Source organism: Scyliorhinus torazame, chromosome 10, assembly GCF_047496885.1.
Source record: "Scyliorhinus torazame isolate Kashiwa2021f chromosome 10, sScyTor2.1, whole genome shotgun sequence".
NCBI classification, from domain to species: Eukaryota; Metazoa; Chordata; class Chondrichthyes; order Carcharhiniformes; family Scyliorhinidae; genus Scyliorhinus; species Scyliorhinus torazame.
In genome coordinates this window covers 97,610,211-97,633,278 of record NC_092716.1, presented here as the reverse complement: position 1 = coordinate 97,633,278, position 23,068 = coordinate 97,610,211, and the positions used below count along the sequence as shown (strand labels likewise).

Here is a 23,068-nt window from a genome sequence, read left to right as displayed (position 1 = left end):
TCAGACTCCTATTTATTGACTACAGCTCCGCCTTCAACATCACAATCCCAGCCAAGCTCATATCAAAGCTCCAAAACCTAGGACTTGGCAACTGGATTCTTGAATTTCTGACCCACAAACCACAATCAGCAAGAACAAACAACAACAACACCTCCTCCACAATAGTCCTCAATACCAGGGCCCCACAAGGCTGCCTACTTAGCCCCCTATTATACTCCCTGTACACCCATAGTGGGTCGGATCTCGAACAACGATGAGTCAGAATACAGGAGGGAGATAGAGAACCTAGTGGAGTGGTGTAACAACAACAATCTATCCCTCAATGCCAGCAAAATTAAAGAGCTGGTCATTGACTTCAGGAAGCAAAGTACTGTCCACAGCCCTGTGTGCATCAACAGGGCCACGGTGGAGATGGTTGACAGCACATCACCTAAAATTTGTCCTGGTCCACCCACGTCAACGCTACCACCAAGAAAGCTCAACACGCCTTAACTTCCTCAGGAAACTAAGGAAATTTGGCATTCCACACCGACTCTTACCAACTTTTACAGGTACACCATGGAAAGCATCCTATCTGGCTGCATCACAGCGTGCTCAGCCCAAGACCACAAGAAACTTCAGAGTCGTGAACATAGCCCAATCCATCACACAAACCCGCCTCCCATCCATTGACTCTATCTGCACCTCCTGCTGCCTGTGGAAAGTGGGCAGCATAATCAAAGGCCCCTCCCACCCGGTTTACTCACTCTTCCAACTTCTTCCATCGGGTAGGAGATACAAAAGTCTGAGAACACACACAAACAGATTCAAAAACAGCTTCTTCCCCAGTTACCAGACTCCTAAACTGACCTGATTAATACTACACTCCTGTTACCGGTGTCTATGTATTTACATTGTCTACCTTGCGTTGCCCTATTATGTATTTTCTTTTCTTTCCATGTACTAAATGTTCTCTTTGAGCTGCTCGCAGAAAAATACTTTTTACTGTACCTCGGTACACGTGACAATAAACAAATCCAATCCAATCCAATCCAAGGAAGATAAAACTAAGGCAAAAAATGTCTCGGGGGCTTCAGCACATAATCATCACTGGCAATGCAATATCCGTCTGAGGGCTTATTGTCAGAGATCTGTTCTTCTATGAAATCTTACACCAAAGTCCTGTACTGTTTGTTGGTTCAGGTGGACTTCAAAAAGAACCAACACACAAAAAGAGGTGAGGATTTTTCTGGTATTCTGACCAACATTTCTTCCTCAACAAAAACAGACTGAAGTGGTTATTTATCTCAGTCACTTGTGGGATCTTGCCGTGTTCAAACTAATTTTTGACAACTAATCAAAGTGCTCTTTAAAGTAATGCAATACATAAAGAAAATATTGATATGAGCAGTGTGATAAGGTGCCATAATGGAAGACTTTTTTGTGGACTCAAACTGATAAAACACAAAATATGCAATATTAGGACATAATCAGCGAGTAAAGTCATTTTTGATTAAGAATGCTTCCAAGACATGAATGAAACGTTCTCCGCCTACTCAAACATCCAGTTAGCACAATATTCAAATGCAGTTCAAGGCATCTGCAGACCAACACTGATACTCAAAACCATTCAAAAAAATATGCAAAGACTCATTCAAACTCAAAACGTTAGTTCCCTTCCTGGGCGGCATGTGGCACAGTGGATAGCACTGGGATTGCGCGCTGAGGACCTGGGTTTGAATCCTGGCCCTGGGTCACTGTCCGTGTGGAGTTTGCACATTCTCCCCACGTCTGCGTGGATTTCACCCCCACAACCCAAAGATGTGTAGGGTTAGGTGGATTGGCCATGCTAAATTGCCCCTTAATTGGAAAAAAAATGAATTGGGTACACTAAATTTATAATAAATAAAATTTAAAAAAACGTTAGTTCCCTTCTCTCTCCAGACAGAATCCCTACAGTACTGAAGGAGGCCATTTGGCCCATCAAGTCTACACCGACCCTTGGAAAGAGCACCGTACCTAGGCCCACAGCCCCACCTGATCTCCATAACCCCAGCTAACCTTTTGGATTCTAAGGGGCAATTTAGCATGGCCAATCCACCTAAACTGCACATCTTTGGACCATGGGAGGAAACCAGAACACCTAGAGGAAACCCACGCAGACACGGGGAGAGCATGCAATCTCCACACAGTCACCCGAGGCTGGAATTAAACCCGGGTACCTGGCGCTGCGAGGCAACAGTGCTAACCACTGTGCCACTCATGCTGTCAGAGCTGCTGAGATTGTACAGTATTTTCTGTTTTTGTTGCGAAAGTATGCATGTCCGTTCGCGACTTCTTATGCTTGCCTCACTGAATTGATCTTTCCAGCTGAGGCAGCATGCAAATAAAACAGGAGAGGGAGGATGCATGCGTGCTCAGAAATGGGTTGGGGGAGCAAAGAGATGCAGGGTAAGTATGTGCACACGAAAGACGGAGACAAATACAGATAATAGTTGCGAGAAAGAGCTGAAGGCACAAAATGCATGAGAGGCTGATTACAGAGGGTGAGAGGTAGGGGAATTGATGCGTTAGAATAGTATACATCAACAGCCCTCCTGTATTTTGGTTAAGTAGCTTTTTTCAGACAGAAGGGGTAATACATGCAAACTGCATATTGCTGTGAAATCCGGCACTGCAATCTCCATACGGTGTGGTGGGTAGAGTGAATGGAGTAATGATAGTTATTTATGTTTTACCGAAGGGACTGTAATCTGTTCTCTATTAAAGTAATTTCAAATAAGGAAACGCTTGTTTTTTTTTTTTTGCATTAAACAACTTTATAAAACAGAGGAGTGTGTGTTCTGCCAGGAAAAGCACAGCCACTGCACAATGCTGGATTGCTTGCAGAGCACCCAACAGATCAAGCACAGCTGGGTTAGTTTAAAGTTTGTTTTAATATGCCTTAAATATTGACATTCATTTTTATTTTTAAAATGGATCAGTTGCTAAGTTTGTCATTTGTGCATGGAGCAGTTCAACTGTCCCACCCAACTGTGTGCTTGTAGGAGTTAAAAAGACAGACTGCAGTTCAACAGGAATATGTGCCCCAAACGAGACATGCAAAGCACCAAAAGGAACAAAGCCGGTGACTGCTACCATGACAGCAGTACTGGAATTGGCTGAAGTATTTTGCTTTACAATTCCTATTAGTAGAACCAATGTTGTGAATTAAATGACACATTTTCATGACCATGCAGTTAAGCTCAAACTGCAGTTTACGTAGAAAATAAATGATTTTTTATATCTCTATTTTAAATTGAATTAAATAGTGAAGAACTTGGACCATAAGGATCAAATCTCTTTTATCTGGACTGGATTTAAATCACAAATATGATTTTAAACCAGTTTATAATGGGTGCTAATCCAAAAGAGAAAACTGATTGTGGGATGCTTTTCCTACACCAGTAGAAAATGGAAATGATACACTGGTGTAATAATACAATATTCTGGAGGCGACTGGGGTTAAAATTTGCATTAAGATAAAATAAATCTTGCGCAGCCATAACCTGGGATTCTCAGAATAGACAGAGCCAGCATTACAATTTCTGATTAATACAAAAGCAAAGTATTTAAAGTGCTGGAAATCAAATGAAAATAGGAAACACTAGAAATTATCAGCAGGTCATCAGCATCCTTGGAGACAAAAGAGAGTTAACGTTTCAGGTTCATGAACTTTCATCAGAACTCCAAACAGACCTCTCCACAAATGCTACCAGACCAGAGTATTTCCAGAATTTTCTGTTGTTAATTAATTCTCAGAACTGACATTTTCCATTGTACAGAATCACACAATGGTTACAACGCAAGAGGAGGCTAGTCAACTTGTCATGTCTATGCTGGCTTGCCAAAGGAGCAATTCACTTTGTATCACTCCCTGCCTTTGTGATCCTTCCAATAATGGGAACAGATTGTCTCCTCTCTAATGTATGCAGACATCTTGGATGCTGTATACCTCTGTCTAATCTCCTGTCAACCTTCTCTTCTTGAAGGAAATCCAGTCCCAACTTCTCCAATGCATCTCTGTAATTGAAGTTCCTCGCCCCCAAGTACTTTGGGAGGATAAGAACAAATAAAATCATTCCTGACATGCTAAACTTCAAGGAGATCAAGGCTTCCAGAGTCATTCTCTGGAAACGTCTGTAGCACTACTACTTTGCAGTAAACTTTTACTTAAGATCTCCTGGAATACATACATGAATAAATAATATTACATGCTATAGCAGAGTAATACCCCTTCCCTCCCTAACTAACACAAAAAGTGTCCTAACCTCTCACCTCCATGTCGTCCCGATGGGATCTTTCCCTCTCTTCGAAATCCCTGGCTCTCCGTCGTGCATCCTCAAACGCCTGCTGTGCTAGGGTATCCTCCTGCTACAAGAATAAATAGCTGAATGCAAGCTTTAATAAAATAGCAAGAGTCATTAGAATTAGTACGGCATTAAAGAATTTTCTGCTGAATCTCATATGACATTATATCCAAAAGTTCTCATATAACCGAGGTGTCACTTCTGTAACACAGACATCATTCAGTCTGTGCTTAATCTCCCAGTTGAACAAGCATGTTGAGTGAAAAATACCAATGAAATTCATTAGCATCAACATATTTCAGGACTTCTGCCTCTGTCCCTTTCCATTTCCATAGCACAACTAGTGTAATGGCAGCCTGCTCACAAAACCATTGCAAAGTGGCACTCCAGATGCTGGCTATATCCTACTAGAAAGACCCCAGCATTCACTTCTCCCCTCAAATGCAACTCTCCCAGCTCCTCCTCTCATTTCCTCTTTATCTCCTCCATCGCGGCCCTGTCCCTCTCCATTAACTGCCCATAGATATCCGAGACCTTGCCCTCCCCTATCTCATCCTCAGACAATCTTTTCAAGCAATGAAGGGGACGGTAGCTACGGAAACATGACCAACTCCTTCCTCACAAAATGCCTAATCTGCAAGTACCAGAACTCGTTCCTCCTCTCAACTGAAACTTCTCACCAGCTCCCCCAACTCAAGGCATCAGGTTGCATCATAGTTACTTATGAATCCATGTACTGTTAGGATACTGGACCAGACCCCAACATTTGTTAGAATCCCGGACAAGATCCCCAAACAATTAAAAAAAAAAAAAAATTTGTAAAACTGTGAAGGAAGGATACCTCACCACAGGAGTGATGACTCTGACCTATAGGTATCTTTTATGTTAAAACAAACTTTAATTTAAACACACAATTAACCACATTATCAAATAAATTGCTTTACAATTATCAGTTAGCCAGTTCTTAAACAAAAGGAAAAACTTGAACTTATAACCATACCTGCTACTAACTCCAATTAAGCAACCCAATACAGTTCAAATGCCACTCATAAATAAAGTTAACAAAACAGGTTTACTTGCTCAGTTGTGCAGAAACTTTTGGAGAGACTTCCTTTCAAGAGCAGATTCAGTGCACTTCTGCTCAACCTAACAGCATTTGGCAAAATTGCTGTTCAACTTATAAATCCTTCAGTCGTCAGACTCAAATTCTAATGCAAATAAAAAACTACAGACAGCCCTGCTCCTCACATTGATTATCTACTCTCCAGGAAATCTCCAGCAATAATAATATACCATTAGCCCTTTAGCTGTAAATTACAGCTTTAATTAGACAGAGTCTGGATACCTTTAATATTACTGCAACAAATATATACCTTAACCCAGGGTTTTAATAACTTTACTGCTGTAAATATAAAATATTTTATATACCCCAATTTCATGTAGGGAGTCAGCAGCACAGAAGCCAAACAAAAAGACGAATTACTTTCTGCAATCTTTGATTTGATGCATCATCAATACAATGCAGGACATGCTGGTGCCACAATAGAAATGCAAGGTTATAGGTGTTAACCTCTTAAAATATTTGAAGCAACAACTTTAGGAAGTCAACCACAGGACTATTCCTTCAAGTCTAACATGTGGGGAATATTCCAAATGCAAATGCCAAATTGTTAGAAGATTTGAGGCATAAAAGCCCTTTACACAGTTAATGGCAACAAACAGCACATTTAAGCGGAAAGATGAGCTGTAGTACTTTACAAAATTAAAGGGTTCATGGAACAGGGTGGGGAAGGAAAGAAAAACCATACATTGAGCAGTTAAAGCATAGGTTAACGGAATATGCCCAAAAGTTATGCAAACATTGAAGAGCTCAACTGCTTATGATTCAGTGCAACTTCTTAAATAAGTCCCCCAAATGAAACAACTAGTGGTGCATACTATATTTTTCAATGTTATAAATTTGGGATTCAAGTGCACACATTATTTTATTTAGTTCATTCAGAGGACGTGGACGTCACTGGCTGGGCCTGCATTTATTGCCCATCCCTCATTACCCGTGAACTGATTGCTTTAGAGCACATCTGAACAGTCAACCACATTGCTGTGGGTCTGATGTCCAGGTCAGGTAAGGGTGACAGATTTCCTTATCCAAAAGGACATTAGTGAACCAGATAGGTTTTTACAATAAACAATGGTGAATTCCAGATATTTATTGAATTCAAATTTCACCATCTACCAAACCTGGCTTCCCAGAACAATACCCTGGGTCTCTGGATTACTAGCCCAGTGACAATACCACTAAAGCACTGCCTCTCCTCATACATACTTCTTTTTAATGCAAGGCTAAAGCTAATACAATCAGAATAGAATGCCCTTTCTCACCATTATTTTTTTCCCCTTCCATTCGTGAAGGTATCAAAATGTTTTCTAGGCTACAATTCCATGTATAGCAGACACCTTTTCATACACAACCCAGGTCCAATTTAAAAAAAAAACTTTTTTAAAATCACAGAATCACAAAATAATAAAGGGCAGAAGCCCTTCGGCCCATCTGGTCTGCACCGATGCATGAAAGACCTGACCTGTCTACCTAATTCCATTTGCCAGCATTTGGCACATAGCCTTGAATGTTATGACGTGCCAAGGGTCCCAGGTTCGATTCCCCGCTGGGTCACGGTCTGTGTGGAGTCTGCACGTTCTCCCCGTGTCTGCGTGGGTTTCCTCCGGGTGCTCCGGTTTCCTCCCACAGTCCAAAGACGTGCAGGTTAGGTGGATTGGCCGTGATAAATTGCCCTTAGTGACCAGAAAGGTAAAATGGGGTTATTGGGTTATGGAGATAGGGTGGAAGTGAGGGCTTAAGTGGGTCAGTGCACACTCGATGGGCCAAATGGCCTCCTTCTGCACTGTATGTTCTATGTACTTTTGAAAAGGATTGAGGCAACTCGCCTCTACCACCGACCCAGGCAGTGCATTCCAAACCATCACCGCCCTCTGCGTAAAAAGGATTTTCTTGAAATCCCCCGCCCAAACCTCCTACCCTCACCTTGAACTTGTGCCCCCTCGTAACTAACCCTTCAACGAAGGGGAACAGCTGCTCCCTATCCACCCTGTCTTTGCCCCTCATAATCGTGTACACCTCGATCAGGCCACTCCTCAGTCTTCTCTGCTTCAGCGAAAACAAGCCAAGCCTATCCAACCTCTCTTCATCGCCTAAATGTTCCATCCCAGGCAACATCCTGGTGAATCGCCTCTACACCCCTTCCATTGCAATCATATCCTTCCTGTAATGTGGCGACCAGGATTGCACATAGTATTCCAGCTGTGGCCTCACCAAAGTTCTACACAACTCCAACATGACCTCCCTGCTTTTGTAGCCTATGCCTCGACTGATAACGGCAAGTGTCGCATATGCCATTTCCACCACCTTATTAACCTACCCTTCTGCATTCAGAGATCCATGGACAAATACTCCACGGTCCCTTTATTCCTCAGAATTTCCCAGTGTCACGCCCGGTTGCGGCTATGTGGAGCTAAGTCGCACGTTCGGCAGCTCCCGACAGAAACTGACTTTTGGGCTCTTTTTAGGGCCCCCAGCGGCATTCGTTCGACGGTTCCCAGTGTGGGAAGGTGATAGTAACATTTCCCCGGCACTGTATGGATTGGACCAGGAGTGGAGCGGCGAAAAGTGCGAGGGAGGAAAATCAAGATGGCGGCGGGTGGAGACCAGGCAGCGTGGGCGCAGTGGTCGCAGGAACTGCAGGAGTTTCTCCAGCGCTGCTTCACGGAATTGAAGGCAGAGCTGTTGGAGCCGATGAAGGCTTCGATAGACAAGCTGATCGAGACCCAGAAGGCCCAAGAGGCGGCGATCCGGGAGGTGTGGCAAAAGGCCTCGGAGAATGTGGATGAGATCTTGGGCCTGCCGGTGAAGGTAGAGGCTCACGAGACGATGCACAAGAAATGGCAGGAGAAGTTCGAGGACATGGAGAACCGGTCGAGGGGGATGAACCTGCGGATTCGGAGTCTCCCAGAGGGAGTGGAGGGGTCGGATGTTGCGAGCATACGTGGTCACGATACTGAACACGTTGAGGGGCGTGGGGCCTTTCCGGGGCCCCTGGAGCTGGAGGGGGCCCACCGAGTCCTGGTGAGGAGGCCCAAGCCCAACGAGCCGCCGCAGGCGTGCTGGTGCGGTTCCACTGCTTTGTGGACAGGGAGTGTGTCCCAAGGTGGGCAAAGAAGGAGCGGAGCAGCAGGTGGAAGAATGCAGAGGCCCGGATATACCAGGACTGGAGCTCGGAGGTGGCCAAGAAGAGGGCCGGGTACAATCAGGCTAAGGCGGCTCTGCATCGGAAGGGGGTGAAATTTGGAATGTTGCAGCCGGCGCAACTGTGGGTCACTTTCAAGGACCGTCACCACTACTTCGAGACGCCGGAGGAGGCGTGGACCTTTATCCAGGCCAAAAAGTTGGACTCGGATTGAGGGTTGGTTGCGAGGGGATGTCGAGAGGGGATTTATGTGATTGTTGTGTTTTTTGGGGGGGGGGGGGGGGGATGTTCTGTTCTGTTTGGTACTGGTTTTTTTGGGTGCTGGGTGGGGTAGGGTGAAATGGTTCATAGTGGGGTTTTGGTCAGAGTGTGGGCGTCAGTGATTGGAAGAGGGGGCCCCATTGGGGGGTGGGTGGGGAGGCCAGAGGTGGGGGAGCTGGGATCAGGCCGCGAAAGGGAGCTGCGCTTGAGGGGGCGGGGCCGGCTTGGTGGAAAGCGTGTTTTTTTTTCCTGCGCTAGGGAAGGAAGGGGGCGGGGTCAGGGGGGAGGGGTGATGCTGGAGAGGAGCGCCCGCTGATGGACACGGGGGGGGGGGGGGGGGGGGGAAGAAGAGGAGAGAGATTCTCACACTGGGTGGGGGGGGGGGGGGGGGGTCGATGGAGTGGCGGGAGCGGCCGGGGTCAGCAGGAGTCAGCTGACATACGGGAGTGCTATGGGGGGAGCAATGCAGCGAGCGGGGTCCTAGCTGGGGGGTAAGGGGGGAGGAAACTGGGTTGCTGCTGCATTGGCCAAAGGGGAGCTGGAGCCTGAAGAGAGAGTCGGGGCGGGGGTCTGCCGCTGGGGGGAACAGAGATTGCGGGCACGCGGCTGGCCTCGAAAGGGAGATGGCTAATCGCGGTGCGGGGGGGGGGGGGGGGGGGGGGGGGGGAGACACCCACTCAACCGGCTGATAACTTGGAATGTGAGGGGGGGGGGGTGGAGACGGACTTTAATACGGTATTGGATCCAGCATTGGACCGCTCTAGGTCCAGGACGGGTAAGAGGCTGGCGGCAGCCAAGGTGTTGAGGGGATTTATGGACCAGATGGGAGGAGTGGACCCATGGAGGTTTGTTAGGCCAGGGAATTCTCTTTCTTTTCCCACGTCCATAAAGCCTACTCCCGGATTGACGTCTTCGTTTTGAGCAGGGCGCTGATCCCGAGGGTGGAGGACACGGAGTATTCGACCATAGCCATCTCAGACCATGCCCCGCACTGGGTGGAGCTCGAGCTAGGGGAGGAGAGGGACCAGTGCCCGCTGTGGCGCCTGGAGGTGGGTTTGCTGGCGGATGAGGAGGTGAACGGGCGGATCCGGGGGTGCATTGAAAGATACCTAGAGGTGAACGATAATGTGGAGGTTCAGGTAGGGGTGGTCTGGGAGGCGCTGAAGGCGGTGATTAGGGGAGAGCTAATCTCCACTAGGGCCCACAAGGAGGGGAAGGAGAGGAAAGAGAGGGAGAGGTTGGTGAGGGAGATTTTAAGGGTAGATAGGAGGAATGCAGAGGTCCCCAAGGAGGGGCTTCTCAAGGAGCGACAAAGCCTCCAGGCAGAGTTCGACCTGCTGACTACCAAGAAGGCGGAGGTGCAGTGGAGGAAGGCGTAGGTGCAGTGGAGGAAGGCGCAAGGGGCAGTGTATGAATACGGTGAGAAGGCAAGCCGGATGCTGGCACACCAGCTTCGGAAGCGGGAGGCGGCGAGGGAGATTGGGGGAGTTAGGGATAATGGGGGGAACGGTGCGGAGTGTGGTGGGAATAAATGGGGTATTTAGAGACTTCTATGAGAGGCTGTATAGGTCTGAGCCCCCGATGGAGGAGTGGGGGATGCGTCGTTTTCTGGACCGGCTGAGGTTTCCGAGGGTAGAGGAGGGGCAGGTGGCGGGGCTTGGGGCACCGGTAGGGCTGGAAGAGCTGACTAAGGGGCGGGGGAGTATGCAGACGGGGAAGGCACCAGGGCCAGATGAGTTCCCGGTGGAATTTTACAGGAAGTATATGGACCTGTTGGGCCCACTACTAGTGAGGACTTTCAATGAGGCGAGGGAGTGGGGGGCCCTAGCAGGGGCTGATCTCGCTGATCTTGAAGCGGGACAAGAACCCTTTACAGTGTGGGTCGTATAGGCCAATCTCGCTCCTCAACGTGGATGCGAAGCTGTTAGCGCGCAGGTGTTGGCTACCAGAATAGAGGACTGTGTTCCGGGGGTGATCCACGAGGACCAGGCGGCTTTCGTGAAGGGAAGACAGTTAAAACACCAATGTGCGGAGGCTCCTAAATGTAATCATGATGCCTGCAGTGGAAGGGGAAGCGGAGATAGTGGTGGCTATGGATGCGGAGAAGGCCTTCGATAGGGTGGAGTGGGGATACCTGTGGGAAGAGATGAGGAGGTTCGGGTTTGGGGAGGGGTTCGTTAGTTGGGTTAGGTTACTGTACGAAGCTCCGGTGGCGAGTGTGGCCACAAATCGGAGGGGGTCGGAATACTTTCGGCTGTACCGGGGGACGAGGCAGGGGTGCCCCCTATCCCCCCTGCTATTTGCGTTGGCAATTGAACCTTTGTCGATGGCTTTGAGGGAGTCCAGGAACTGGAGGGGGCTGGTGCGGGGGGTGTGGGACACCGGGTATCGCTGTGTGCAGATGACCAGTTACTGTATGTGGCGGACCCGGTGGGGGGAATGCCGGAGGTGATGCGGTTCCTCAGGGAGTTTGGAGACTTTTCCGGGTATAAGCTCAACATGGGGGAAGAGTGGGCTATTCGTGATACACCCAGGGGACCAGGGAAGGGGGATAGACGAGCTTCCACTGAAGAGGGCGGAAAGGAGTTTTCGGTACCTAGGGATCCAGGTGGCCAGGAGCTGGGGGGCCCTACACAAGCTTAACTTGGCGAGGCTGGTGGAGCAGATGGAGGAAGAGTTTAAAAGATGGGATATGCTGCCACTCTGCCTAGGGGGTAGGGTACAGTCGGTGAAGATGACGGTGCTCCAGAGGTTCCTTTTTATATTCCAGTCCCTCCCCATCCTAATCCCCAAGGCCTTTTTTAAGCGGGTCAGCAGGCGCATCATGGGGTTTGTATGGGCGAAAAAGACCCGAGGGTGAGAAGGGTGTTTCTGGAACGGAGCAGGGACAGAGGAGGGCTAGCGTTGTCTAATCTGTGTGGGTACTACTGGGCTGCCAATGTGGCGATGATACGCAAGTGGGTAATGGAGGGGGAGGGGGCGGCGTGGAATAGGCTGGAGATGGCGTCCTGTGTGGGCACGAGCCTGAGAACGCTGGTGACGGCATCGCTGCCGCTCCCGCCGACAAGGTACACCACGAGTCCAGTGGTGGCGGCGACCCTCAAAATGTGGGGGCAGTGGAGACGCCACAGGGGGGAGGTAGAGGCTTCGGTGTGGTCCCCGATCCGAGAGAACCATCGGTTTGTCCCGGGGAGAATGGATGGGGGGTTCCAGAGCTGGCACAGGGCAGGTATTAGAAGGATGGGGGACCTGTTTATAGATGGGACGTTTGCGAGACTTGGGACGTTGGAGGAAAAATTCGGGCTCCCCCCGGAAATGCCTTCAGGTACATGCAGGTAAGGGCGTTTGTAAGACGGCAGGTGAGGGAATTTCCGCTGCTGCCAGCACGTAGGATCCAGGATAGGGTGCTCTCGGGGGTGTGGGTTGGAGAAGGCAAGGTCTCGGCGATCTACCAGGAGATGCAGGAGGAGGAGGAGGACTCGGTAGAGGAGCTGAAAGGTAAATGGGAGGAGGAGCTGGGGGAGGAGATAGATGAGGGTACGTGGGCGGACGCCCTGGGTAGGGTAAATTATTCCTCCTCTTGAGGAATTCCAATTTAAGGTTCTGCACAGGGTGCACATGACTGGGGAAGGCTGAGGCGTTTTTTTGGAGTGGAGGACAGGTGTGTGAGGTGCTCGGGGAGCCCAGCAAATCATGCCCACATGTTCTGGACGTGCCCAGCGCTGGATGGATTCTGGAGGGACGTTGCGAGGATGGTGTCTAAGGTGGTAAACACCCGAGTTAAGCCGAGTTGGGGGCTCGCACTATTTGGGGTATCGGACGAGCCGGGAGTGCAGGAGGCGAAAGAGGCCGGTATTCTGGCCTTTGCGTCCCTGGTAGCCCGGCGGAGGATTCTACTACAGTGGAAGGATGCGAGGCCCCCAAGCGTGGAAGCCTGGATCAGCAACATGGCATGGTTCATTAAATTGGAGAGGGTAAAATTTGCCTTAAGAGGATCTGTGCAAGGGTTCTTCAGGCGGTGGCAACCGTTCCTAGACTTTCTAGCAGAGCGTTAGGAGGTGGTCAGCAGCAGCAGCAACCCGGGGAGGGGAGGATTTTGTGTTTACTACTGTGTTTATTATCATTTAATGGGGGGCTTGTACAGTGGGGGAATACGTGACATAGCTATAAGATGTTTATTTATGTGTTCTTTGTTTTTTCTTATTTCTGTAAGTTGTCTTTTTGTTGAAAATATGTAAAAAATTTGAATAAAAATATTTTAAAAAAAGAATTTCCCAGTGTCAGGCCATTCATCGAATACATCCTTGTAAGTGTATCACCTCATACTTTTCAGGGTTAAATCCCATCGGCCTCTTTTCTGCCCATTTGACCATCCCGTCTATATCTTCCTGTAACCCAAGACACTCAACCTCACTGTTAACCACCTGGACAATCTTTGTGTTATCTGCAAACTTACTGATTCTACCCCCTATATAGTCATCTATGTTGTTTATATAAATTACAAGCAATAGGGGACTCAGCGGTATGACACGGACTTCCTGTCATTAAAGCAGCCGTCCGTCATAACCCTTCGTCTCCTACAACTAAGCCAATTTTGAATCCACCTTATCAAGTTACCCTATATCCCATGTGCATTTGCCTTCTTTAGAAGTCTAATGTGGGACCTTGTAAAAGGCTTTGCTAAAATCCATGTAAACTAACTACATCAACTGGACTTCCCTCTTCTACACACCTGGTCACGTGTTCAAAAAATTCAATCAAATTTGTTAGGCATGACCTCCGTCTGACAAAGCCATGCTGACTATTCATGATCAAACCTTGCCTAAGTGGAGATAGATTCCCTCCTTCAGAATTTTCTCCAGTAGTTCTACCAATGACATGACACTCATTGGTCTGTAGTTCCCGGGTTATCTCTGCAACCTTTCTTAAATAGTGGGATCACATTAGCTGTACTCTAGTCCTCTGGAACCTCCCCTGTAGCCAGAGAGGAATTAAAACTGCAGGTCAGAGCCCATGCAATTTTTTAAAAATATATAAATTTAGAGTACCCAATTCTTTTTTTTTTCCAATAAAGGGGCAATTTAGCTTGTTCAATCCACCTACCTTGCACATCTTTGGGTTGTGGGGGCGAAACCCACGCAAACACGGAGAGAATGTGCAAACTCCACACGGACAGTGACCCAGAGCCGGGATCGAACCTGGGACCTCGGCGCCGTGAGACTGCAGTGCTACCACTCCGCCACCGTGCTGCCCTAGAGCCCATGCAATATAGGCGGCACGGTAGTGCAGTGGTTAGCACTGCTGCCTCATGGTACCGAGGACCCAGGTTCAATCCCGGTCCCGGGTCACTGTCAGTGTGGAGTTTGCTCATTCTCTCCGTGGGTCTCACCCCCACAACCCAAAGTGTGCAAGGTAGGTGGATTGGCCAAGCTAAATTGCCCCTTAACTGGAAAAAAATAATAGGGTACTCTAAATTTATTTATTTTTTCTTTAAAAAGAGTCCCTCGCCTTCCACAGCATCCTGGGACACAATTAATCCAGACCTGGAGATATGTCCACTTTTAAGCCTGCCAACACCTCCAATACCTTGTCACTCACTGTGACAATTTGCTCAAGAACCTCAGTCTTTCTCCCCAAGTTCCATGTCGACCTCCTCATTTTCTTGGCTGAAGACAGATGTGAATTTTTTGTACTCTGGCCTTCACCCACAGATTTCCCCCTTGGTCCCTACTCTTTCCCTGGTTATCCTCTTTCCATTGATATACTTGAAATTTTCCCTATTTTACCAGCCATAGCTTTCTCATATCCCTTCTTTGCTCTCCTAATTACTTTCTTCTGTTCCATACTGCACTTTCTGTACTCCACTAACGCCTCTGTTGATTTGCTCCCCTTGTACCTGCTAAAACCCACTCCTTTCCAGCTCATCTTATCCTTAATGTCTCGGGTCATCCATGGTTATCTGGGCTTGTTACTCCTTCCTATTACCCGAGAGGGAACATGTTGAGCCTGCACCCTCCCCATTTCCTTTTTGAACCTCCCAAATGCTCTTCTGTAGATTTCCCCACAAGTAACTCATCCCAGTCTAAGATATTTTATTCCAAACATACACATCAACAAAATACAGTCCTGGGCAGCACGGTGGCGCAGTGGGTTAGCCCTGTTGCCTCACGGCACCAAGGTCCCAGGTTCGATCCCGGCTCTGGGTCACTGTCCGTGTGGAGTTTGCACATTCTCCCCATGTTTGCGTGACTTTCATCCCCAAAACCCAAAAGATGGGCAGGCTAGGTGGATTGGCCACGCTAAATTGCCCCTTAATTGGAAAAAATTAATTGGGTACTCTAAATTTATAGAAAAAAAAAAACAGTCCATCAAAGCATAGTCAACAGTTTGCACAGTTTCTCCGCCCCCTCTCCCCGGCCTCTACCGCACCTCAAAAACCTCTTCTGACCCCCTCAACTCAAACTTAATCTTCTTCTTCATGGAGAAAGTCATACAATATGACTGCAAATTCTTCCAATGCAAGAAGGTGGCCTGATCATGTTCTCAGCCAATGGCTGTAAAAATTGCAGCACTTTTGCCGAGTTGAGCTAGTTAAATCGGCAGAGACTGGGAATTGAAAATAGAAGCATGATCAGTATTGCCTAAACACTCAACAAATGAACTTGACTATTTCTAAAAATGAATCTAGTACTGAATGACAAAAGTCACTTCAAAGTATTTTTCACGACACTGTTATACGTTCTGAGGTGTGGACGCAGCCAAAGACAAGCTGCCATTACTAACAGTACATAAAAGTGTCTGTGAAGGGCTCATGTGGCTAAACTATAGAGGAACTCACAACACAAGGAATTCATTTTTCATTTCATTTCATTTCATTTCAAAGGCCAAATTTAATTCCTACAGCACAGTGTACTAACTGGTTATTAGATCATAAGTAACTCTCATTATACAAAATGATTTACAACGTAAACCAATTTATAAATGAATTTAAGAGGAGTCAGATTGGTTGCACCAAACTGTTCTTTAAACTCAATTCACTTGGGGGTTAAATTAGTAAAATACCAACTTGGTGCTCAAGGGCCAGAGCAACAAAGTGCTATAACAAGAGACTCCTATGTACAATGAACAAAAATATATGTATACATCTTGCAGATAGGAGCTGCTGGTGAACTCATTACAATTGCAAAGTAAAACAATGCATTTCTCAATTCCTTGCTTACCTGTGCACGATCTTCATCAAATTCCAGACAGCCCATGCCATCAAGTCGCTGGAGGTCAATCCAGCCCTTCCAGATCACACATACTCCATTAAGAATCATGGGAGCCTTCAGGCACACCTACATGTTAACAAGATACTGAATTAAAAATTAAGGACTGATGATAGCTGTTGGCTCTATTCACAGACGAAGAAAAAGTTGCAGCTAGAGCTGCACCAGCAATCTTATATAATGAGAAATTAAAAGAGTAGGTTAATTAAATAAAACATTGAGTGCTTTTAGGACAATCACATTACATGCCCAAGAATTGCTCTGATTATCAGTACATTTCATTACCAACTATAAATTCTCCAATAAACTGTAAGAAGGCATCACATTGTAATGAGATTGAAATCTAATCCATTCTCCCGTATCATAAAATCTTGGTTGGATTGATATTTTCCTATTCATGAAACTATTAAATATTTAGTGCAAAATAGTAATTGTAAGCCAACCGATTCGAAATATTATGGTAAAAATGAGTGATAAGTTGGTTTATGGAAAGATGCACTGTCCGTGGGAAAGTATTTCCATGTTTTATGCACATTATTTAAGGGTCAAGTTATAAATGAGAGCATTACACCTTCCACAAAGACCAGTAGATCACTGGATTAACTGAAACTGTTTATATATTCAGGATCGATTCATGTTCAGATTGAGATGAACCTTTTTCAAACATTGTGAGATGCCCGACCTGCGTGATTCAACTGAACCTCGCAAGACGTTGCGATCTGGATCTTGTCATCGCTGGGCGAGATCCAGATATGCACATTTAAATTAGTCATCAGGCTCATTTAAGTATATATTCACCAGATTCTCCCGGCGCCTGGGACCCAACGGCCTCACCTAGATGTCGTTTAGCACTGGTCGTTTAACATGGACACGGTGTAATGGCACCGAGAGGGTCTCACAGGCCATTGGAGACCTCTGGGTAGTTTAAGACAGAGCAGGGTGGTACCTTGACACTCCCCAGGTACCTTGGCACCGCCAGGATGCCCAGATGGCACTATAAGGCTGTTACTTCCAAGGGTCTTGGCCTGAGGGGGATCATGCCCATGAAAGAAGGGATGAGGGGGGGGGGGGGGGATATGAAGGGACATCAAATGAGGGGGGGGAGAAAGATGGGGGTCCTGAAAGGTGGGGGATCGGGAGGTTTGAAATGAGGGACCCTTAGCGGGGTGTCCTCACCCGGCCTGGGGGTGGGGTTGGGGTCATTCCCATGTGTGCAGGGGATGACATAGTCTGTGGGTGGGGCTATGGGAGTCCCTTCAAGCTCACTTTGAGATCGGAGCACCCTTTCAAAATGGCTGCCCAATCTCGGAGAAGCTGGCCTTGCCATCGAGTTCAGCTCCCCACTGTTGAAAGATTTCTAATGTGGGCTAGACCAGGTAGAATCTCCCCGAGGCCCACAAAAAATGGCTGAGTATGGGTGAATACTGGTGAGCATCTCACCCAAAAAGCCATCAGGAAACACCCTGCCAAACTCACCCAAAACGAGAAACTTTATTTTTTAGTTGAATTCCACCCATTGTATTTACGGCTCTTCTGGGTATTCAGAAAAGTGCAAGGCTTGAACATATTCCTTTTGTTTGCAGAGAGCAGGTCCCCTAAGTTTCAATGTATGTTGCTTGTATCTGCAAGTCTAAATGAACCACGTCATGAGCTCGGCTGATCGATGGTTTTGCTATTAATGCACTTGGGGTTGTTCAGCAAGTCTACTCAATTGCAGAATCACATTTAACAGTAAACATTTTGTTTTGGGTTTTACCAGCACAGGTTGGTTGAGTATGGTCTGTACTCTGCTAGGGTCGACTATCAACCAATCGGCACCCTTTTCTCCAGCAGTATAAATTGTGATTGTTTGAAATTTGCCCATTTATAAAAAGGTACCACTAAGCAAAACATGCACTTGTGGGGTGAAAAATTAATGTTGACCATTTGTGCATGTCTTGGCATTACACCAAGTATATGCTAAAACAGAATTACGAGGCTGGAAAAATTTGTTGTCTTCTATGAGGGGTTGACTTATATACTGTGATTTCTGGCAATTGTTTCAATTTTGTGACATAGGTGAGGAAATGTTGTTGTTAAAAGTTCACATTGCTGAATGCCTTCAACAGTGCCAATAGAAAATAGCACACATCAGAGTTTCACTTCCCCAACACATGCCATTTCGAAAATAATGGAAAATACTGGAAACATTTTTCTGCAAGTTATACATTGTACGGCAAGCAGCACAGGTTGCAATTAGTATTAGGGGAGGTGGTGGCATAGTGATATGTCACTCGACTGGCAACCCAAGATAACGCTCTGGGGGCTTGGGTTTAAATTCCGCCATGGCAATCTGAAATTAAAAGTCTTAATGATGACCATGGTCAACTATCCTAAAAACCCTTCTGGTTCACTATCTCCTTTCGGGAAGGAAATACATCATCCTTAACCAGTCTGGCCTACATGTGACTCCAGACCCATAGCAGTGTGGTTGACTCTTAAAATTCCCTCTATGGCTGAGCGAGACACTCAATTCAAGGGTAATGAAGGATGGGCAATAAATACTGGCCGAGCCAGTGGCGCCCACATCTCAGGAATGAATATAAAAACATTAAAATTGTTTGGCTGCAAAGGAGAATGAAATATTAAACAATGTTTTGCTTTCTCTATCATATGAAATCTTTGATGTAACTGTCACATTTCCAATCAAACCTTCTACCAATGCTGCACACTTTGTGCCAATCATTGTGGGCTCTTATTTTTTTAAATATAAATTGTGAGTACCCAATTCCTTTTTTCCAATTAAGGGCTATTTAGTGTAGCCAATGCTAACCACTGTGCCACCGTGCTGCCCGTGGGCTCTTATTTTTACTGGTGAAATACAAGATGTAGGTTCTTTGAAAGTAGCACGGTTCTGTCTGTCAGTCGTTCTTCAGAGCAACTTTCCCCTTACATTAAACCCTTGCCAATTTGTCAATAGTTAACTGCAGAAAATAATGATGTAAAGCTTTATCAAAGGGACTTCTATGTGCAACACTGAGCAAACAAGACATTTCTCAAAACAAAACCAGTTGGTAAAACCTTTCACTGAACACCAAATGTGGCTACTCTAAAACTTATGATTGCATGCATTTTTTAAAAAGTAAATTTAAGTACCCAATTCATTTTTTCCAATTAAGGGACAATTTAGCATGATCAATCCATCTACCCTGCACATCTTTGGGTTGTGGGGGCGAAACCCATGCAAACACAGGGAGAATATGCAAACTCCACACGGACAATGACCCAGAGCTGGGATCAAACTTGGAACCTCGGCGCTGTGAGGCAGCAATGCTAACCACTGCATCACTGTGCTGCCCTTATGATTGCATACATGAACAATTAACATTTAGACTTCAAAAACAAGATTCATAAATCAGAAAGCAATCAGTATATGAAAGTACTTTTTCTGGGGAGCATGGGGAATAACAAAATCAGGCCTAGTTGAATAATGTATACAGATGTTCAAGTAAATTGCAAACTCATTTGCAGCTGGTTACTCCAAGTTTCCATCAATTTTATCTTTCGGTTTTCAAATTTCTCTGACTTAATTAGCTGGAAAGCTTTTGGCAAGGAATTTGCTTCTGAACAGAAGATATGCATAAAGGCTTTTGCACAGAAAACCCCCTTTCAGTTGTGGAAGACACTGTACTGGATGCAAGCCAATACCTATAGCATGTCAGCTGATCTGTACACTTGCCTTCATGACTTCCTGTATACTGTGGTTGCCTTCCAACTGCCTGCAGAGCTGTCTGTTGTCAGCCAACTTCCATACAATGCCTTAACGTCTGTGCAAAGAACATTGCTTAGAATATTCAGTCCACTTATCCCAACCCACCTTATGACCACCACATCAGTCCAATTTTCGTCATCTTAAAAGAACCACGTCTAACCGGAAAGAGAAGGAACATCAGTCTATGTAACATAAACTGTTAAACCACACACTTCCTCCAACATTTCACCAGCCTCTGAAAAGAATCTACCATGACTCCGACACCCCCCCTCCTTTAATTTCTCATTATCCTCAAAATGCCCGAATTTATCAGACACATTATCAGAGAGGATAGCCCTAATATCTACAGAAGGGTGGAGTGTAGGGTAGAGGTCGTAGCGGTTCGGGAACTGAAGTCTTGCTCAACTTAGAATACCCAATTCATTTTTTTTCCCAATTAAGGGGCAATTTAGCATGGCCAATCCGCCTATTACTGTTCTAATAAAAAGATATGGCCAATGTGCCTACCCTGCACATCTTTAGGTTGTGGAGGTGAAATCCACAGACACGGGGAGAATGTGCAAACTCCACACGGACAGTGACCCGGGCCGGGATCGATCCCGGCTCTCAGCACTGTGAGGCAATGGTGCTAACCACTGTGTCGCCCTCCTCTGAACCTTCTATATTCAGCCTGGATCTCAATTGTATTTTCGGCCCAGCACCTGCCATAAGCATTTTTTTCTTCTTCATCTTTATTTTTATCTCCTTTATGAACCAGGGAGCTTCACATTTGTTTGTCCTACCTTTTCCTTTTAAGGAAATATACCTTGACTGTCCGAACGAACCATCTCTTTAAAGTTAGCCCATTGTTCAGCTACCGTTTTTCCTGCCAACTTGTGGCTCCAATTTATTTGGCCCAGGTCTACTTTTACCCTGGTTAATTATTCTTACTCTGGATTGTTCTTTGTCCTTTTCCATAGTCATCCTAAATCTTATGATACAGTGATCATTGTCCCCTAAATGCTGTCCCACTGACACGATCTATTTGACCCACCTCATTCTCAAGAACCAGGTCTATCGGTGCCTCTTTTCTTGTTGGGCTGGGAGTAATCTGGAGATTACTACACTGGAAGTCCTGCTTGCTAATTTTCTACCAAGCTCCCCAAATTCTGACTGCAGGACCACATCCCTCTTTTTACCTATGCTGTTGGTACCAATGTGGACCACGACTGATTGCTGTTCACTCTTTTCCCCCTCAAGGTGCTCTGCATTCGGTCAGTGACATCCTTGACCCTGGCAGCAGAATTACAACAAATCATTCTCAATTCACACCCGCGGTTGCAGCAATGCCCATCAGTTCCCCTAATTATCACGTCATCTACGACGATTGATCTTTTCAACTTCCTTGCACTTTTGTGCAGCTGAACCACCTGCAGTGCCATAGATGTGGCTCTGGCTGCACTCCCCAGATAACCATCCCTCGTCAGTATTCAGAACTGAACACTGGTCTGAGTGGGATGCACTCAAGGGACTCCTTACGATCTGCCCGTTTCTTTTTGACTGCCTGTTCATCACCCATTCCCCCTCTCTGTGCAAACTCAAACTGTGCGCTTGATCACATCTATAAACACACTGTCCATGTAGCTCTATCCTCATGGATGCATTGCAGTGATGCTAGCTGCTGCTCAAGTTCTGAAATCCGGAGCTCAAATTGAAATTGAAAATCGCTTATTGTCACAAGTAGGCTTCAAATGATGAAGTCACTGTGAAAAGCCCCTAGTCGCCACATTCCGGCGCCTGTTCAGGGAGGCTGGTACGGGAATTGAACCGTGCTGCTGGCCCGCCTTGGTCTGCTTTCAAAGCCAGTGATTTAGCTTTGTGCTAAACCAGCCCCCAGCTGCTGTAACTGAGAATGCTTCCTGCACAAATGATTGTCCTATACATGGGAGCACCCTGCAGTTCCCACATTGCACAGAATATGCACTCTAGGTTGGAGGAGCCCTGCCATTCCTAGTTTGCTGCAGTGTGTACAGTGTCAAGCTGAGAGTTTAGTGAGGCAGTTCAGTGAAAGAGGTGCTTCGTTTTCTACCTTTTTCAGCCTCCAGTAGTTGGCTTTTTCTTCACTACAGGGGAAGACACTGTTTGGTGGGTAACGGACGAGTTATTCAACTTATTCGAACTGTGACAAATAGTTTTTTAAATTACTTTATGACAGGTTAGCTTGGCAGAGTACAGTGTGCATCCTGTAGCATATTAGATGTCATGGATGCACCATGTGTCTTAGGCAAACATATCTGTGATGTGTCACTGGCTCCAGAAGTTAGAGCTCTGCATTTTGGAACTTGAGTGGTGAATGGAGTCACTGTGGTACGCCTGCAAGGCAGTGAAATATGCCGATAGCACATTTTGGTCAGACCGCAGGTTAGGAGCATCCAGACAGAGCGGGAATGGGTAACTGCCAGGCGGTCCAAAGAGAACCAGGCAGGTAGTGCACAAGTTCCCCAAGTCCATCTTGCTCGCTCATCAGTTTTCCATTTTGGATCATAGAATCCCTGCAGTGCAGGAGGCCATTCAGCCCATCGAGCCTGCACCAATTCTCTGAAAGAGCACCCTCCCCAGGTCCAATCCCTCACCCTATCCCCACAACCCCACCTAACCTGCACATCTTTGGACATAAAGGGACAATTTGGCATGGTCAATCCACCTAGACTGCACATCTGTGGACTGTGGGAAGAAACTGGAGCACCCTGAAGAAACCCACACTGTCACCCAAGGTCAGAATTTGAGCCTGGGTCCCTGGCACCATGAGGCAGTAGTGGTAATCACTCTTGAAGGCGATTGCAGCCAGATCCAATTCCACAGTTATCACGGGTGATTCAGCTGAACAGGAGAGGAGGAAGAGCAATTGCGACAGGATCAAGGATGTAATGGAACAGCTGCAGAATACCTTTCTGGGAGAGGGTGAACAGCCAGAGGTACCAATGATATAGATAGGATGAGGACCTCAAAAGCAGTTATTTCAGAATTACCGCAGTGCCACGTGCTACTGAACATAGGGATAGGATGATTGAGCAACCGATCATGTGGCTGAAGAAATGGTGTATGAAGGAGGTCATCAGATTGGGACCTGTTCTAGGCAGGTGAGATTCGTACAAGCTGGACAGATCACACTTTAACAGGGCCAGGACTAACATCCTCGCAGCAAAATTTGTTTGAGAT

The 23,068-nt window shown here is 46.5% G+C and overlaps 1 protein-coding gene across 4 annotated transcripts in view; it reads right to left on the bottom strand.

Annotated features, from left to right (window-relative positions):
- Window positions 1-23,068, bottom strand: part of cbfb (core-binding factor subunit beta) — a 151,948-nt gene that overhangs the window by 54,206 nt on the left and 74,674 nt on the right. For 2 of the 4 annotated variants that reach the window (XM_072518468.1, XM_072518470.1), the window contains exons 4-5: window positions 16,072-16,188; window positions 4,290-4,392 (exon numbers count right to left, since the gene is read on the bottom strand). In XM_072518468.1, the coding sequence (XP_072374569.1) occupies window positions 4,290-4,392; window positions 16,072-16,188 (220 nt within the window). The remainder of the gene's footprint in view (window positions 1-4,289; window positions 4,393-16,071; window positions 16,189-23,068) is intronic. The other 2 variants (XM_072518467.1, XM_072518469.1) reach the window with 1 other exon arrangement.